We start from the raw sequence: 20,388 nt of genomic DNA, 5'->3' as shown, positions 1-20,388 counted from the left end.
GAAGATAAACCTAAAATTAGTGCACATGCACTCCATTTTTACAAAGTTGGAGATAACTGTGTTGGCCTTATCATTAGTCCAGGATTTCAATGTTTGAGGTTACTTGAATCATCAAGAGATTTTTCATTCAAGTCTATATGGTGAGGGCCCCAGTTACCACGCCCCCCCCCCCCGCGCTTTTTAGGAAATGCTTACATCTACAGAGTCCAGCCATAATATCTAAAACTTACTGTGTGAAATAACTTTTTTTGTTAAACTTTGCTCCTTTTATAAACCCATGCTGCAACAAGCATATGTAATTTCTTTTAAAGGATATTTTACAGATATAAGGAATTAGATTGCACTGATAGGAAGAAAGAACATGAAATCCAGGATGTAAGTACAGGATTCCTCTATTCAGCAGCACAGTACTGCCTTTTATTCAGAGGTAGTGCCTGGGCATTATCCTCCTGGTGGTCTTGGTAGCTGACTATTACAAATTAAGTTATCTCCTTCCCAGTGGACAGCTGGCACACCCCGAGTAGAGGTTTGTATCAGCAGGGGTGAAGTTCTATTGCTTATTATATTTCTTTCTAGACATGATGGGCTGTGACAGGAAAGTTCCTTGCTTCATGACAAAATCTATCTTAATGACAGTAAACCATAGTTCTCCTTGCTTATGTGCACAACATAAAAGTTCATTCCAGCTGTTAACATAATGTGCCTGTCCACAGAAAGCTCATTGCAGCAGGGCATTTTATAGAGAGGCACTCAAGCATCTTGCTGCAGAATTTGTCACTATATTTAAATTGATATAAACATATATAGATTTGGAGTGCCACACATCAGCAAATATGGCCCTCCAGCCATACTGAACTATACAGATGAATAGCCCTGAAAATATTCTCCATGACAATAGACGGATAAGAACTTGTAAACGTGGGGGTTGGGGGTCGGGGAGCAAAATACAGAGTTGGGGGGGGAGGGGAAGGAAAAAAAAAAAAAGCAGGAAATGTTCTATTTTACTTCCCCTGAGCAAACATGTAATTTCCATGATTTCTTTTTAATGACTCTGTTCTGAAGCTAGTAGGTACTGATTTATGAAAAGCTGTAAAAGATCAGGTGGAACCCTGCAGGACATCATTTACAGCTGCACGGATTGCAACCCATCTAATTTGTCTAGTAAAGTGTGAGCTCATGGCGCACATCACCCAGCCCATAAATTTCATGTTCAGACCTGTCTAGGGGCTGGGTCAGAGGGAAAAAAAAATTGCCGACGTGTGCAGATGCTCTGGAAGCCCAGCATTCCCTTGGTGCGTGTGAGGAGACATCACAGACTCTTCACAGTGAGAGACAAATTCCTCTCCATTGATAAACTGTCCAGATGTCCTCTCTGAGGAGGAAAGTAACTAATTTTTGCTTGGAATCCTACAAGGAGAAAAATGATACTTTACAGTGCTGGTTATGCTGAGGTCACTTACATTAAAATTAGGTCATATTTTTTGGTTCTGGTGATACTTTGATCCAAGTAATAAACATAAAAGCTCTGCTGGGCCACTCTAATTCCTAATCCCAGTGTCCTGTTCTATTTCAACTTGTTTATACTTTTTCTTTTAAATATTATTTTTCATTTTGTAAGGGGATTGTTGAGCTAGGCTCTGCTGAATGGGAGTTAAGTTTAAAAGCAAAGCTAAGTTGAACAAAGAAGGGTGGGGACCTTCTCCCTACTTTATCATGAAGCACACTTCATAAATAGTCTTAAGAACTGTCTTGGGATTCCAGACTTTATACCCAGAAAACTATAAATAAAAACGTGACTCTTCCTGGAACAAACAGTAGCTAGCTAGAGGCCGACCGGGTTACTACTGGCCATGCCTGGATTTGATTGTCAAATAGGGCATCTAATGGTTAAGAATGTTACCTGAATGCCTTACACCTGTTTTTGGCATGAAAAATACCAATGATGTAGGCACCTAGCATTAAAGGGTCATGTATGAAAATTGCTTCCTATAGACCTCTCTTTGTTTCCCTTAGTATTACTTCTCAGTCCCTCCATGTCTATTGTACTGTTTTTTCAATGTCCTCTTTTATTTCCTTAATCTATCATCATGGTCACTCCCACTATCCAGACATTTCTTTCATTTCTAGCTAGGAGAGTTCTCAGAGGGGCAGCTTTGCAGCCAGTATAAAACATTATATTGTGGTAGAATCACAATGATTTACACCTGCTGAGGGCCTGGCCCCAGCTGTCTCCCAAGTCACTAGGCTTTTGGACTAGATGGCTTCCAAAGAGAGGGAAAGGCCAGGCAAAATGGATTATCCAAGTTTAAAAAGACATACACCAGTTTTTCATTAGGCGGGTTGCTGATTTGAACCTAGCAAGAACTGTGTATGAGGCTGAAGCATCTTATGAGGAAAACAATCCTGTCCATTGTGAGTCCTGGGACCAGTGATTTGTACCAAACCTGAACAGTCATGAACCGAAGGAGTTATGCTGTCCTATTCTATACTATACTATTCTGTAGTAGCATTCTAGTTATACTATTCTACATTATACTGCAGAATGAGTTATACATTTTAGGTGATAGCTGGATTTTTCTGTGGTGATCAAACACTCACCCACAGCTTCTAAAGGCCTATATTCTTAAGTCTTTTAAGAAGTAATTGATTCATCAGGAAAATCTCACTGGTAAAACACACAGTTTGAGTTAGAGCTGCTTATCTGAATTGAGTCATGATTCTGCAATCTAAAAATTAACTTCAAAATTGCATGAATAAGAAATCTGATATTTCTTAGTTCCTAACTGGAGCAGAAGTTTGCAGTAAGATGCTGTTATAGAACCTCTGATTTTGATGCTACATTAAGAAGGCAAAACAGTATGGGCTAGTATTTTCAAAATTAGCTAAAGGAGTTTGGCACAGGCCTTCTAGTGAAATTCCATGCTGAACTCTTGGTAGAGGTGGTAATAGAGGTACCTCAAACTCTTGGTATTTTATTAGACCAAATACCAAAACTCTTGGTATTTTATTAGACCAACTAAATAGTTGTAAAAAAAATCTTTATTTGCAACTATTTAGTTGATCTAATAAAATATATCGCCTCTACCAAGAATTCTGCATATTTTTTGCCTGTAGACCAACATGGCTAAAACCTGTATCAGTGATATTCCATGGAATTTGAACACTGGGTTCCCCTGGAAATCTTTACAAAGTTTTCTTTAAAACTTGTTCTAGTCTTTGGACTTTCTTCAGGTTTTGTCTGAAGAATGCTAGAGGGTGATGGTAGTGATTCATTTCCATCCAGATAATTTATCCCATAATAAAAAAAAATCTATGTAACAAGTACTGCATAATCATTATCTTTAAATTGGATCACTTCACCTGCATGGAGCAGATTAATTAAGCTTTTCTATGCAGGGGAGATATGATGGGGGAATGGGAAAGTGAAATCTACCAAAAGTAGGGACTGAAGCCAGAGCAAAGCTCCAGCAGCTTTGATAGAGCTAGCCACGTGAATGCAGATGGTGTGGCCTGTCTGGCCCATCCTGTTCCTGTCTTCAGTGGACTTGGAATGGGTGAAGCAAATCCCTCTACAGCATGTAGCGGGTCTGAGCATTCTGATGGCAGGCGCAACATGTGGTTGTGGTGCTGCAGCTGGCTCCCCCTGGCGAGCTGCACAAGATTTAAAGATACACAAAGGAGGCAGCTGGCCACCCTAATGGGAATTTATAGGCAGCAAGAAAAGCAAATCTGCAATGTTATTCACTAGAAATAATTGTTTTCTGTTAACATTGGCAGTGTGGTGGAACCTGCAGCAAAGAACAAGTAGCACTTTCGGTTTGGATGGATTAGTTTGTCCTTGGTTGCTTAGACATTCCTAGATTAATGTTCAGTTGTGCATGCATGTAAATAGCTAGTGGTCTTCACTGATTGTGTAAATTGTCACACCACAACTGAAAACGTTAGTAACAATCTCTTACAACAACGGAACTGAAGGCGGGGCAGAGTGACACCTTATAGATCAGGGGTACTCAACCACTTGGCCCGAAGCCTGGTCCTAGCCTGTTGAACCATGTCATCCAGTCCACAGGGCCCACCATGAGTCTGAAAATTTGGTGGTGGGGGAGCAGTGGCAGTCTTAATTGCTGCTCCCCAGCTGCCAAATTTACGGACTCATGGAGAGTCCAGTGGGTGGATAGTATGGTTCTGCATGCTAAATGGGGCATACGAGATCTGATCCAAGTGGTGTGGGGCTGGATTCAGGTGGTGCAGTGACAAATACGGGCACATGGCACCTGATGCGCTAACCGCATGCAGGTTCCAGGCCTGTGCTACTCATCCAACCCACAGGGGCAAAAGGTTGAGCACCTCTATTATTGATTAACTTGGAGAGGCATAAGCTTTTGTAAGCAACAGTTTATTACATCACACCACTCTTTAAAACTAGGCTTTTCAGTGCTACATTCTCTGAGACAGGCTCTCTGGTGACTTCTAAAACTGAGATCAGGTTACATGTGTCCCCTGTTCTCCAGTCAGTTGCACCATAATGCTTTGAAAAATCACTTGAGCACATAGTTCACTTAAAGGACATAGTTGCACTTTGAGGCTACTCATGTGCTTGAAGTTAAACATGTGCTTTGTTGAATTAGTACCATAAAGCTGTCCATCAGCATTAGCTGTGTGGCTGTCAAATTAAAAACAAAGCATAGTAATTCACATTCTCTCAAGGTAACCAATTTGGGAAGGAAGCTGTTATTGAACATTGAGAAATCAAGATAATTATCATGGGTTAAAATGGTGGGGGCCAAACTTTTTGGCAAGTGTGCCACAAATTAGCACCACATCCTCCCAAGTGCCACTGCCAACTCTTTCTCTTACCCAATCTGCTGCTCTGCTTTCTACTCCCTGCTCTGATCTGCCACTGTGCTGCCCGTCCCTTCCCCAACCTGCTGCCTGCCACACAGACACTGTTCATGCCACTTACGGCACCCATGCCACATGTTGGCCACCCATACGCTAAGATATCTTGCAACAAGAAGGAAAATTGTGACTCCATGGCTGTTCAGAGGCCTTTTAGCAATGTTGAGAAGAAACTGCTAGAACTATTGGCCATCTCTCCACATCTATGTACTGAAGTAAGACATTACAGTGTATTAGCAAAGTAGGAACCCCATCACAAAGTATATCTGAACTGCCGGATCAGCATGGGAGCAGAAACGTTAGCCACCATGCAACACTGGCAGATGCGGCTAGAAGAGTCATCCAATTCTCCTCCTTGATGCGGAAAACACACTTCGGGGCTAAATGTTATTTTCAAAAGCACATTTACTTCCTAATTGTAGTTCACCCAGTCACAGCCTCCTGTTAGGAGCTACACAGATTGAAATGTGGTTAAAATAAACCAAGCAAAATATAAACAAGCTCTTTCCATCTTTATGAAGTGTAAGGTGAGGAAGAACAAGAACACTGTGTGAAATCGTTTGGCTCACTAAAACGTGTAGTTTCAGATCAAATGAAAGCATTCACAATCTCAGGTTGAATCTGGTAATTAGTTTGTGTTGAAAATATGGAAAAATATGTTTTACTTCAGTATTTCAAAACAAAACATTTCAATCTTCCATTTTAAAAAGAATCTTTTCAAGACCAAATTTGCTTAAATTAATTCAGGTTTTTAAAAAAATAAGACCCCTCAAAACTGAAGCGTAGTGTTTGGTTTTTTTGAATAAAATAAAAGCTTTCATTCAGCCCAAGACAGTTGGAGGAGAAGGGAGGGAGGCAGAGTACAATGCAGGGTTAGTTTTGTAGAGAAAAAAGAAAACATATTCATTACAGATCATGCCCCAGTTTGTTGTTGTTATTTTTGTTTGACTCATTAAAGTCATTGAAAAAATCAGCTCGGGATCCAGTTAGATCACACACTAACAGTTACATTTGTTGCATATCCTATTAAAACAGGCTGCCTTTCTGAATTACCAATTGTATTAGATGCATGCTGGAGAGGATGCTATTCTCTCCTTTACTCTAATTCCTGCTCATCATAGTTCAGTGGTTTGCTTATGTAATACAGAACCTTTTGCTCACTAATGATTTTACTCATGTTTGGTGTGAGTGACTTTTAGTACCTGTCATTACCAGTCTTTGCTTGAACATAAACCACAATGAAGCAAATTAGTGGTCTCAAGTCTGATTCATAAAGACCAATTTGTACCGTACAGCAGGGGAAGAAATGAGAGTTTGAAGACTGACACAGTGTCTCATCATTACAGCAAAGTCCCAATAGGGCTGGACTAAGGTACCTAGGGAGTGCAGTGAAAGGGAGAAAGTCTGCGTGGCTGATGTTCTTGTCCTTTGTTTCATGGAGGAAGGGAAGATTTGGTCAACCTACCATTTGTGAGCACTAAGGTGAAAGAAAAATGAGTGTTAACTTAAAAGCAATTTCTGGGTTGTATCTCTATGTTGCAAAATCCTTTCATTGGTATGGTAATAGCTCCACTAGTTCATTTTCTGATTTTGAGCCTTAATGGAACTTGCAGTTTCTTCCCAATGTTCTCTGCAGTTATCTATGCTTCCCCCCAAATGCCACCATCTAGAATTATCCCATAAAACTGCAGCATTGCAATGATCAGTATCTAGTAGTTAGACTCAGTTAAATTATGTAATTGTTTAAATAACGTAATGATACTGTAAAAATGTTTATCATGAATCAGGAATGCTTCAGGGATTTAAACCACAGGCTTGAGGCGAGTGGTTTGGAGCCCATAAACAAGATGATTACACAGAGTTTCTTAAAGCTGCCAGCTGGAGCAACTGAGACCTCAGTGGGTGCATCTACACAAGACATTTACTGCAGAGCTGCTCAATTAGTTCCACAGCAAATGTCTCTGTATCTACACATGTGCTCCTATTAGGGCTCACAAAACTAATAAATTCTGGAGCAGGCTAGTACTTGTATTTACTCACTAACTTACAGATGCTAAGCATTGGAATGCTGCAGCCTTATGGGATAATTCTAAATGGTGGCATTTGGAGGGGAAATCGCAAATAATTGCAGAGAGCAGTGGGAAAAATCATGAATGCCGCGTGCCCCCAGAGGCTGAGGGGGGCAGAGTGAGCTCCTGCAGGTGGCGGCAGCACTATCGGCGGTGGGAGCATGGTGGCAGCAAGCGGGGAGCTCCCACAGGTGGCTGCGGCATTGGCAGCGGCAGGGATGGGGTAGCAAGCACTGACCAGTGGTCAGCGAACACCTGCCAACATCGCTGGTGGTGGTGGCCAGCAGCGATCACAGACCACCCGCAGATGCCACTGGTAGTGTCGGTGGCAAGGAAGGGGAGTGGTGAGCAGCAAACACCTGCAGGTGCCGCTGGCAGTGTCAGCAGCATCTTTTTGCAGGGGGTGCACCACCAAGTTCAGGGGTTCACATGCACCCACGTGCACCCCCTACATGTCACCAGTGAGTTCTATTAAGGCTCAAAATTTAAAAGTACTAGCCTGCTCTAGAGTTTTTTGATGTGCAGCAGCACACGTGTAAATGCTGCCTGGCTGGCTAGAGCATGAAGGTGCTTCAATGCAAGTGATGCCTGCCAGCTAGCCCTACTCTGAAGCACCCTTGTGCCCGAGCCAGCCGCTCCACAGCACATTGAGCCCAGTCAGATCAGCCCTGAGCTGTTGCCAGGTAGAGCTGCTCCTATTGAGCTAAACGTGCTGTACACAAATCAACTCCAGAGCAATATACTCCAGAGTTTTTTGCTTCTAGGTGCACATTCAAACAGTGAACCCTGGAGCAAAACATCCAAAGCAATAAGCTCTGGCGTTTATTTGTGTACATTAATTGCATGTGTAGATGTGCCCAGTGGTAGACAAATTTCAGACATGGACAGGAAAGCCACATGTCATCTGGAAGCCCCTGATGATGCCAATGTTAAGTGTAGACATGAGAGGTATCTTTGCTTACCCTAGTTCTCATGCTTTTGCTGTCTTGTTATTTCAGGCCATCAAATCTACTACTGGACCAAAGCAACCTTGATATATCCGCCTTCCGCACAGCAGGTGATTGGCTCAATGGTATTCGGGCTGGACACTGCAAGGACATTTTCACAGGTGTGGAGTACAGTTCATGTGACACAATAGCCAAGATTTCCACAGAGTAAGTTAAAGCCATTGGTATAATGATGTATCATGGACAATTTTGTGTGTATGTACACATAAATGCGCACACACACACCCCCACACACATATATCTACATACACATTGGCCATTTGTAGATGAAGCGAGAGGTATGTGTGAACAACACTTTAAAGTGGGCTAAATGCTTTTGCACTGCTTTAATGGTGTCAGTGTTTGCACACCTCAGTGCCATATTGCACATTAATTCCAGCCACTATATGAAATTCAGCAGCATAATGCGCTTTAAATGACTTGGGGTGCAGCAAACTAAAACTCCTACGAGAAGTTTTAGTTTGCTGCCCCTACAGCCATAGAGTGAAGCGCACCAGGCTCTGAGGAGCTCCATGGCTCTGCAGGAAGCCCTGCAGGCAGCCTGACAGCAACCCAGGAAAGCAGCTCCGCCCAACCAAAGCGTGAGCCTAATCCTCCCTCCCCACCCAGAGCCTGCCTGCCTGCCTGAGCTGCGCAGTGGCCCGATGCTTTCCTCCTTGGCTGTGGTGCCCCCTGGGACCACCCAAGCTGGGTGCCTGTGGGCAGGTGCCACCTAGAGTGGGGCCACAGCTGCCACAGACGGAAGCACAAGCCCTCAACCCCCCATCCTGCAGCCCAGGGATTGCTCTGCCCGCTGGCAGTTCACCCCCCCACCCACAACCAGAGAGGCAGATAAGATAGCATGGTGTGTGCACGGCATGGTGGTTTAATCAGCCCTAAATTGAAGTGGTGTTTTTTAAAACCCACCGCTTCAATTTAGGGCCCCTGTTTCATCTATACATGCTCACAGATAACACTGTCTCTCTCTCTCTCTCTCTCTCTCTCTCTCTCTCTCTCTCTCTCTCTATCACACACACATACACATATAGATATATATCTATCTGTATATAGATATATACTCACAGACACAAATAGACCATCTTTACTCAAATGTAAGACAAGGTTTTTCCCCCCAGTCAGCATGGGGGGGAGGGGAGGGGAATCTCTTCATCTTAAATTTGCATATAAGGAAAAATCATTAAATATACTGTCTATTATTAAACTGCTGCCAAAAGCAGCATATACTCAGTAATGGAAAGCAACGATTAAGTTGATTAAATGCAGCCAGCCAACACTGAACATGACTGGAAAATACTTGTCTCATATTGGGCAAATGTACTACCACAAGACTAGGTTAGAACAGCTCATCTGAATAATGATAATAATAATAATGATAATGCCCACTGCATACAGTCCCCCTGAGCACCAACTCTTTTTTAAGTCATTGTGAGCCACTACACTGAATACATTTCAACTTCCTCTTCATTCCCACAGATGAGCTTTCTTTCCCATTTCCAATTATTCCTGTTCTTTTACCAGCATTGAATGTCTTTCAAACATCACCAAGCGTGGCCCTGAGCCGTTTATACAGAATCCCTTTGTCACCCCCCCTCTCAACCTGTTGCATATGATTAGTGTGGCCCCCACCTTCAATGAAGTGGAGCTGAACAAGGTTGCCCTGAGCCTTGTTTGCATATGACTTTTGAAAAATCCCAGGACTTGTGACAAAAACACCCAGTTCCAGTCATGAGTGGAGGGCTAATTAGTACATGGCTCCTTTGTGGGGGTTATCTGGAAGACACACACATACTGAGCAGTACTGAGCTGGGTTCACCATGGCTTGAAATGCTGACTCTGCTGGGGCCTAGCCCAATGAACTACATGGTAAATTATGAACCTTTTGGCTTTGAACTAATATTATGCATAGTTTCTACTTTCTATAAGTAGATACAAAGGTGTTGTTTAAAAGTGTGTTTATGGAGTACCTTTGCTAAAACTTGCAGCAGTTTCCAAAGAAAGGTAAAATTCATCAATTCTGGATGAACTAAGGCTATAAGCACCCAACAGGCATGTTTATTTCAAAATCAGTGTTTTTAAATTTGCTTCCATGTACTCAGGGAGAGCAGAGTCTGACAGTAAGCAGCTAGAAAAGGGCTGCAGGGAGAAGAAGTTTTAGGGGGCAGAGAGAAAGGGGCCCACCTGACCCCCTTCCCCAAATTTACTTTCCCTGTTATAGCAGTGGGACCAGAGATGACTGTAGCAGGGTGAGGGGCCTGAGGTAAATCAGCCTATGTGGATCCCAGACACAGCAGGGGGTGGCGAGTAGCCAGATGTGAAGCCAGCCCAGCTCAATGGAGCTCCCCAAAACATGGGGCCCAGGGCAGTTGCCTCAGTCCCCTCCCTCCCCCCAGGATGGCCCTGACTGAACACCTTCAAGAGCAAATTGGATGCTTATCTTGCTGGGATCCTGTGACCCCAGCTGACTTCCTGCCCTTCAGGCGGGGGGCTGGACTCTATGATCTTCCGAGGTCCCTTCCAGCCCTAATGTCCATGAAAGTCTATGAAAGAGTGGAAGGGGGATAAATTCAAGGCAAACCTCCAATAATTAGATACTGTATATGGAAAAGTATAGCATAAATTTTTCCATATATAGAATCTGATTATTAGGTGGTCATATTATAATCAGGGTCATCTTCTATTTGAGTAAATGTGTGTGTAAACATATGTACTTTAACACGCATCAGATTACAATTTTGATCGTGATTATAACATGATTTCTGCTGAAAATACTTTTGTATTTAAAGGCCTGTTTTAAATGTAAATTCACAATCTATTTATTATATACCTGGAAAAAACTACTATTGTTCTGTGTGTGGTGTAGAGGTGCCTACTATAGCAGAATCCCACAACTTCCTCTCTGCAGGCAGGTTCCTGTGCTCACATGGAGTCCAAATGAAGTCAGTAGAGGCCTTCCCATGGGATGCCAGCTGCAAGTTCAGAGTTTTCATATGTGATTAACTTCTGAGAAGTCACTAGTGCAGCTTTAATGACTGCAGAGATTGCTCAGCATCTCTGAAAATTAAACCACTTCTGTTGAAGAATCTGACTTTAGGCACCTAGCTTTGAACAGCTCTGACATCGACAAACTTCCGTTATGGTTTTAAAAGTTTCCATGGATTTTAAAGTTCAGTTTTATTCAGATATTTTGCTGGGAGCAAAGTACCAATACCAATTATTACTAGAGCTCAGTGAGAGCTATTCTAGCAAACAGTTTCTCCATTGAATGTATCAGTTCACCAAACTGCCTTTGAGGAGAGATCACTCGAAGCACTGCTTTTATTCTTTTGGTCCTTTCAAGCCATGAATATTTTGTGTAAATATATTTCTGCCCATGAATTGTTCCCTATTACGTTTAGCGATAACAGGGATCAAAGCCTGTTTTACTAAGTACTGTACAGCGAAACAGCACAGGCAACAACTGCCCTGAAACTACAATTCAGACAGCGCATGGGAATAATTGCTTATAGAAATCCAATGATTTATTGCAACACAACAGAAAATAATTCCAGCATATCCAAGCAGAGCTTAACATCCTCCTCTCCCAGCCTGGAGAAGAAGCAACAAAATAGTTTAAAAGATGAGCATTTAACCCTAAAGTGAAGATACAGCATAGCATCTTGGGCCATGTGTAGATGAAACGAGGGGTGTGTGTGCATGACACTTCAAAGCGGGCCAAATGCTTTTGCACCACTTTAATGTTGCTGGTGTTTGCACACCTCAGCGGTGCATTGCACATTAATTTCAGCCATTGTAGGAAAGTCAGCGGCGTAATGTGCCTTATATGACTTGGTGCACAGCAAACTAAAACTCCTAGTAGTTTTAGTTTGCTGCCCCTACAGCTGGGGAGTGAAGCACTGGGCTGCATGCAGCTCTGTAGCTATGCAGGAAGCCCTGCAGGAAACCTGGCAGCAGCCTGGGAAAACAGGCTCCCCCCAAGAAAAGCAGCAAGCCTGATCTTCCCCTCTCCTCCCCACAACCCTGGAGCCTGCCTGCCTGAGCTCCAGGGGGGCCCGGTGCTTCCCTCCATGGCTGCGGTGCCCCCTGGGACCACCCGAGCCGGGTGCCTGCAGGCAGGTGCCGCCTGGGGGGTGGCCTGCCACTGCCGACAAGGAAAGTACCAGCCTCCCCCTGGTGCCCAAGGGCTGTGCCACCCAGCAGCAGCTTGCCCTCCACTCCCCACTGCCAGAGATGCAGGTAAGTTGGGTGTGTGCACAACGTGGGGATTTAATTGGCCCTAAACTGAAGTGATGTTTTTAAAAATCCACCACTTCAATTTAGGGCCCCTGTTTCATCTACACACGCCCTTGGGGGCAGGTTTTCACAGATTATTCCACCTTCCAGCATGCATTTTGCTTCCCTTTTCCCTTATTCCAGGGGAATCCAGGATTGGTGCTGTCTCTCAATATTTACTCCCTGGTTTAAACAGAATCCAGGGTCAGATTGGATCATATCTCCTGGGTCATATCTCTGAAGATACTTATTCTTTAAGAACTCAGTACCATACCACAAGAGGAACTCTTCTAGTTACTTCATTTCTTTGCTCTCTGAAGGTGTCTTTCTCAGGTCATCTCTCAAGCTCTTTACCAGACTAAGCTGCTTCCCAGGTCTTGACATCTGCCTTTGTGACAGATCTGGGGACACCACTATGTTGCACACCATCCTCATGTTCTGATTTTATACTAACTGCACTTCCTCATCAATCATATTAATTGCCCAGACCCAGAACACATTCTTTGGTCAAGACTGAAAGAAAATTCTGATACCCAGCAACTTTAACTGGGTATTTGTAGTCTCAGAAACTCTTCACTGTTTACTACATCAACTCATTATCTTTAGAGGCACTGCTGCATGTTTACCTCTTTTCATCACAACTTTAATCTGAGCCAACAGGGGGAACATTTCACTATCATCACTTTGTTTCATGGCACCTCTAAGGACTCAAGTGTTGCCCACATGGTTTACATTTGCTCTTGCTCATATGAAGCAGCAGTATCTGAATATGGCCTACAAACAGTTTATTCTGTTAACTTCACAGGAGTTTTTGTGATGCCCTTCTAGGAGATCTATTTTCATTCTAACAACAATGGAGATACTGGTCCATTTAATGTGCAGAGTCCCCAAGTTCAGTAGGATTAATATAACTCCTGCAAATTTTCTTCCCCTTCTTCAGCAGAACAGACATATTTCAGAATATGATTTGAATAGCATTGTTTGTCTAGTCCCCAGTGTGTCTAACTCACATAGCAAATATCTTGATACCTCTTGAAGTTGCTGATAATGGTTCTAAAGCATCAGAAACTCATTTTTTTTTGGAGTGGCTTCCTCTGCTTGGAAATTTTGTTTCCGGTGTTTCTGTGTCCCTGTTGCCTGCAAATGGCATGTGTCTAGGCCCACTCAACAAACAGTCTCTGGCTGTGAACAGATGAAACAATTACAGTGCTTTTATGTTATTCTGCTTATACTATTATAAATTGCTTTTATATTGGTGGGTGGGAGGAGAGGAGGCCTTAACACGCATAGGCATGTCAGCTGCTCCATGTATCCACATCTAATGAAGGACCTGCTAAAACACCATGGTTTAGCTACTGCTTACTGTGAGATAGAGTGTGCACATGAAACAGTGAGATTGGATCAGTTTAACACACCCTCTCCATGTTTCAGCTGGTTCACAATGTTGTTTCTGTTGCCTGATTAAATGATTACAAATTTAAAAGGGAGGAGCAGAGTGTGCAGACATGATGTGGCATTACATTCTCCAAGGAAGTGAGTAAAAACATTGAAAGCTGAGGTAGTATAGATAAACAGGCTGAAGGATTTTCGTTTTTTTAAAACTGTAATCCAGTTCTTCATCAACCTGTCTCCAATCCAACCTTTCTATATGGTCTGTTCCCAATAGTCTGCACAGGCCACTGCTTCTGGTGTTGATGTTGCCAGATCTTGTGGGGTGCATTGTGATGTTACAGGGCATCTCAGAAGGTCATTAGGTTTTTATCTGCTGACCTTGCGAGCCTATCCAGGTCAGCCTGAATACCCAGCTTATCCTCCAGAGTAGCTGCGCTTCCCCATAGTTTGGTGTCATCCACAAACTTAGCCAGTCAGCTTCTGACACCTGAATCCAGATCGTTAATGAATATATTAAAGAGTACTGGTCTGAATACTGAACCCTGAGGGATGCCACTGGTCACCAGACCCTATGCTGACTCAGTGCCATCCACTATCTCTGTCTGGGTCCAACCACAAGAGCCAGTTCCCCAGCCATCAGAACGTAAGGTCATCAAGACTGCAGTTCCCCAGTTTTGCCATGAGAACATCATGAAAAATCAACTCAAAGGCTTGTTTGAAATCTAGGTAAATGGCATCAACCTCTGCCCCCTCCCCCCCGATCCATGTGATGCGTCACCTGATCATAGAAGATGAGGTTAGTCAGACATGACCTACTCATAACAAAGCCATGTTCGCTGTCTCTCAGAATGGCGTCTTCTGTCAGCCTGTTGTTGATGGATTCTTTGATAATTTGTTCCACAATCTTCCCAGGGATTGAGGTCAAGCTGATTGGCCTGTAGTTCCCTGGATCTTCCTTCCTTCCTTTCTTGAAGATAGGCTCCACGTTGGCCCTCTTCCAGTCTTCAGGAACCTCTCCTGAGCACCACGAGTTCTCAAATATTCACACCAATGGTCAAGCTATGATGTCGGCCAACTCTTTTAGCACTTTTGGGTGTAGTCCATTAGGGCCCACTGATTTATGGATGTCCAGCCTCTCAAGGTGTTCCCTCACAAGGTCTTCACCAAATGTAGGCTTATGGTTACCCATAGCCTGGTAGTCCTGTGTCCTGTCAGGCAGGGTGATCCCCTTGGGCTGGTGAAAAACCAACACAAAGTAATCATAGAGATCAACTTTTTCCTCGGTGTCGGTTGTCAGCTGCCCCATTTGATTCAGCAGATGTCCAGTGTTGCCCTTATATTTCTTTTGACTTCCTACATATCTGAAGAAGGACTTTTTATCACATAGCCAGCTTGAGCTTGGTATTGGCCTTAGCTTTTCTGGTCCGCTCCCTACAGGTGCAGGCCAGTGATGCATAATCCTCCTGCAATTCTCCACATCATACCTATAGGCTCAGCAGTGCCTCACACACTAGCACTATATTCAGAAGAGACTTGGGAGTCATGACTGACCACAAGATGAATATAAGCCACCAATGCAATGCCGCAGCCAACAAAGCAAATAAAACCATGGCTTGCATCTACCAACGCATTTCAAGCAAGACCCAAGATGTCGTTCTCCTGCTTTATTTGGCCTTGGTGAGGCCACAGCTGGAGTACTTCATCCAGTTCTGGGATCCACACTTTCGCTCAAGAGAGTCCAGAGGAAAGCCACGTGCATGATCAAAGGCCAAGAGAGCAGGCCTTATGGGGAGAGGCACGGGATTCTTCAGCTTGGAAAAGCATAGACTCGGGGGGACTTGGTGGCAGCCTATAAGTGTATCAGGGGTGTACATCAAGATCTGGAAGAACATCTGTTCACCAGGGCTTCCCTTAGAAAACAAGGTCCAATGGTCACAAACTGCTGGAAGACCGTTTTAGAGTGGACATAAGGAAAAACTTCTTTACTGTCCAAGTCTCCACAGTCTGGAATAGACTCTCCAAAAGTGGTGCAGTCACTTACTCTGGGCAATTTCAAGATGCATTTGGATGATTATCTTTTTGCAGTCATTTGACCCCAGCTGACTTCCTGCCCTCTGGGCAGAAGGCTGGACCAGATGATCTTGCAAGGTCCCTTCCAGCCCTGATGTCTATGAAGTCTATGAAATCTATGAAATGATTCACGGTTTGCTTCTCCTGACAAATACATTGGTCAATTGCATAGGGGCCCCATGATTTAATTAGAAAGTTACATCTTTTGAGACCCACTCTCAATCTGTTCAGGCACTGCCATATGTGCCATTTGTAATTGGAGCAGGATGCTAACTCTTCACATTCAATGGCTTTGTAATCCAGTTCTCCAGGAACAAACACTGAGATCCCAATTAAGGATCCAATGAAGTAAATGGAGACAGGTTTGGAATCTTAATTTTCACATCGTACTTTTTGTACTTAGGGAAATGGGAAGGAGAAATATCAATTTTAAAATCCTTTTGCAAATAATCTTCCCATAGCTTTGTCATCCTCTGTTAAAAATCTGATGTACATGCCTAATTCTCATTAACACTCATGGGACATAGATACATAAGTGAAAAAGAAAATATAGAAGAGAATATTCTCCATTAGGCCTAAATCATGACAAGTACTACAGTCCTCCTAATCTACTTTAATTTCTATTGTTTTTTAAAGATAGGTGCGACCAACCTTTCTGAGCTGTGGGCTGGATGAGTGGTACAGGGTCAGTCCAATGGGTTAGATCTGGTGCATGGGATCAACTCATGCAGGGGATTTTTTTCCCAAAGAGGGGTGCAGGAGCAACAACCCATACTGCAGTGGTGGCTGTGCTCCCTGCTTCCAGCCTCCTCTCCTCCCACCAATGCAGGCAGATCACCCTTGGGAGCTTTCAGGGACTTTTCAGAGGACCTAAAGTGGTGAAAAAATTCCTCCCTCCCTTTCCCTTCTCCCCACCCCCCCCCAGCCACTGTTGCCTTCCCTGCTGTCCTAGGGGTAGGGGAAGCACCAGAGCTGTTCCTGCCCCCCTGCTGTGTCAGGGCTGGGTTCAGCTGGGGACTGGGGCAATGGCCACAGTACGGCAGGAGATTAGCTCTTCTTCCCTGCCTGGTTCTCTTAGAGCAGGCGCAGGAAAGGGGATTTCCCCCCCACCCAACCTTCATGTCCTTAGCTGAGCCCAGCCCATGGGGAAAGCAACAGAAGCAACTAGGAAAGAAAGGGAGGCAGGATTTTCACTTGCTTTAGGGGTTTAAACTAGTCCCCAGAGGCCCCTGTGGTGCAATCCAATCCAAAAGGGGGCACAGTCACACCACTGCACCCCTTCTGGGCCACCCCTTGGTCTGCAGACCAGATTCAGTGTAGGGTTGACATGTGGCATATGTGCCATATCCCTCTGTCCTGGACCTGTACGTGCCAGATTGGGCCTGCTGCCCAGATCCCAGCCCCTCAAGCACTGGATCAGGCCTCCTGCCCCCACCCTCTGCATGACAGATTGAGCCATCTGCCACAGCCCCAAACCCCTGGTCCCATGCACACCAGCTCAGGCCTGACACCCTAGTTCCATCTCTGTGCATGCTGGATTGGGCCCCAGATCCATTCATTGACCCTATCTGGCACACGGGGCCATGTCATTGAGCCTGTGGAACCTGGAAGTTGGTGGTGGGGTGGTGACAGTGTTGACTGCCATCACACAACTGGTGCCAAATTTCTAGACATGGGGAGAGCTCATGAGCCAGATGACATGGCTTCACAGGCTGGAGGTTGAGCACCACTGTTTAAAGGGCAAAAAGTCTTGCTCAGATTGGTAGTTCATCTGAGTCATCTGCTGCTGGCATTTTAAGGAAAGAGTTGATATACTTAATACCAAGTGTTCATGCTTCCCATTGAAAAATGAATTTGTTTATTAAAGTTTAAATCTGACCCATCTTTATCCTTTTGGTAAAGACTGGTTTAGTAGTGTCTCTGCACCTGATGAGGTATTGGATAATTACAAATATACCGTAATAAAAAATCTTGAATCCTCATTGCTGTAAATTGGTTACAGATACGTGACAGAGAATAAGTAACCAATAGCTGCAGTAAAAAGAGTAAAACACATTGATACAGTCAATTAGTATGTTATTGCAACTGTAAAAAAAGGTTGATAATGTCTTATTATGGCAATTAGCCTTGGGAGACATTGCAAAAACTCTCAGGTAATGGCCAATTTCCTGTGGACTAATGGTTAATTAGCTACAGCAGAAGTGTGAAACCACATTTCCAGTACACCCAATAAAGAGAGTGGACTGTCTGGAGAAACAACGTGAAAACACAGGAGACCCTGCAAGTATGACCACTTCGCTATTGTTTCAGTGCCGGTGCCAAAGTTATGAAAGGGTAACTGTTAAGAGCCTGCTACGTAATGCAAGATGGCAGGGTCAGTCCAGGGGAAAGAAATCAGGCTGACTGGGGTAAATGAAGTATGAAAGAAGCTTGATGACTTCTCCAAAGTCACAGCACGATTTACTGGTACAGAAGTAAAAAATAAAAAATAAAAATCTAAGTGTTCCCAGTTCCCTGATAGCCTGCTTCTATCAGTGCTTCTACACTGTGCTGTTTTTCTGTCTTTACTTTCTGGTGATCTTTTTCTGGTGTTCAATATAGGAGAACAAGTTAAGTGACAACTCGTCTTCTTCCAAACATAGGGAGATGATAGTCTTTTTGCTTTATTCTATGAGAGTGGTTCTCATTTCTTTCCAACCCGAATACCTGTCTCAGTTCAGTTTTAGAAACTTATCCTGGAAGGGTCTTCCAATTCAGCAACCTAGAAAGGGCAGGGTGATCATTACCCATTGATATCTGTTCCTGACTTTCAGTTTGAAAGCTTTTGTGATATGAAATACAGAGGTAATGTGTCATGTACTCACTGAGCCTGTGTTCTCTTTTTTTTAGTGACATGAAGAAGGTTGGTGTTACAGTTGTTGGGCCTCAAAAGAAGATTATTAGCAGTATTAAAACTCTAGAAACTCATACAAAGAACAACCCAGTTCCTGTGTAAGGTACCAAAATGATGTTGCTCAGGACAGAAACAGAGAGAAGTTGCTTCAAAGGGCAAATGGTGATGGCTGAAGAAACTGCAGGATTTAAAGGCGTTCTCACAACAGTGCTGGGAATATTGGTGGAAATTTCTAGCCCACTAAGACACTCAAATATTGAGTACAAATGCCTTAAAAATAGGAGCGAACTTTTTTTTCTATTAGTCCTAAAGGGTGGGTGCTTTTCTTCCCCTATGATAATTGACTGTTAATCCATATAATACATTTGAAAAGGAAAAAAGAAATATGTAAAATTCTTTCCAAGTAAAACAGTGAAACTAAAACCTGGAGCCATTTGAACATTAACTGACTGAATACCATGAAGAACCATAAACACACAGGCTGTGTGTTTGATCAACAGCAGCAACAAGAAAATAAAAAATAAAAGAAAACTTGCAGTATTTTTATACACAGAAGAGATCTGTAGCAGGTCCTTTATTTCTTTAAAATCAAGCAAAATAGAGGATTATACCTCAGACTTATCTGGCCATACTTACAATATTATCCTTGTAATATTCTATTTCAACTGGAATACAGAAGCAGTAATCACTTTAGAGTCAGTTCACAAATGATTTTTGCCATTATGTTAACTCTCCTGATTGTGTTCTCTTTCCAAACAAAAGAGGCTTAATTTTTTTTAATGTATATTTCTTTTCCCCAGTATTGTTGACAATTATGGTGAAATATCTTAGATTTCTTATTGCCAAGTGCCAAATCTTGTCAAACTTCATTGGTTTAACCTAAAATTGTTTGATGATGTGTTACTTACTAGATTTTTTTGTATAACATTTTAAATACAAAAGAAAAGGTCTTTTTCCAGCTCTTGCTCTAAATGAACTGTCTGGAGTTGCTGCATTCCATCCATTTACAGTAAACAGCTGTGTTACACTTTTAACCTAGGGTAATATACTGGCAGAAATGTATGTGGACAACATGCATGTTGTTCTCTAAATCAACAACAGGCAAGTTTCTTTCTTTGACTTCCCAAAGGACAGATTTGCCATCAATATAAATGATTGGTTTCAGTAGTGTGATTTGCAGAGCAAGTTGTGACATCTCAAGCTAAGTGGGGCAGAATTGTTTCTTCGCTTGTTGGAGCTCCATCATAAGTTTGCTTGGGAAAGGTCTATTTCTGGAGCGGAAGGTCCAAGCTTGCTGTATGTGCATGATTAGCTGGCAGTGAAGGGCTGTGCATGTATACAGGCCTAGTCATTATACTAGGATGGTGATGCAGGGGCAGGTCTTTAAAAAGGGACTTTAGTGCCTATAGTCACACTTGTGTCAAGTTTAGGCAGCCTTGTCCCAAACTTCCATCCTGAACACCTCTGCAAGCTACTGCATAACCCTGTAGTCATCCAAATCCCATAGGCACTTTACCTTTTGCTTTCGGGTTTCCCAGGCTCTAGAGCTGTGCCTCTGCGCATGTTCAGAATCTCCCCAAATTCGCTGAGCAGCTCAGTGCCTTGCTCACGTGTTGGCATGTTAAGAAGCCTTATTGGTGGCCAGAGCTCAATCCAGTAGGCATTTCTAGACAACACTGAACACAAGCTCACAGAATTAGGCTCTGCCCAACTGGAGTTGCAACTGCTATTTTTCTTTTAAAACCCTTCTGGAGGAGGATGAGGAAAAGGCAGTTGTCAAGTTTTTTAA

At 43.3% G+C, this 20,388-nt stretch overlaps 1 protein-coding gene across 2 annotated transcripts in view; it reads left to right on the top strand.

The window, feature by feature from the left end:
• EPHA3 (EPH receptor A3) overlaps positions 1-19,546 on the top strand; it is a 405,788-nt gene extending 386,242 nt beyond the window's left edge. For both annotated transcript variants that reach the window (XM_019525737.1, XM_019525736.1), the window contains exons 16-17: positions 7,967-8,122; positions 18,596-19,546. In XM_019525737.1, coding sequence (XP_019381282.1) covers positions 7,967-8,122; positions 18,596-18,701 — 262 coding nt within the window. In that variant the 3' untranslated portion in view covers positions 18,702-19,546. The remainder of the gene's footprint in view (positions 1-7,966; positions 8,123-18,595) is intronic.
• The last annotated feature ends 842 nt before the right edge of the window (positions 19,547-20,388 follow it).

Source organism: Gavialis gangeticus, unplaced genomic scaffold, assembly GCF_001723915.1.
Source record: "Gavialis gangeticus isolate Ggan-Ray unplaced genomic scaffold, GavGan_comp1, whole genome shotgun sequence".
NCBI classification, from domain to species: domain Eukaryota; kingdom Metazoa; phylum Chordata; order Crocodylia; family Gavialidae; genus Gavialis; species Gavialis gangeticus.
This window is presented reverse-complemented; position numbering and strand designations above follow the sequence as displayed.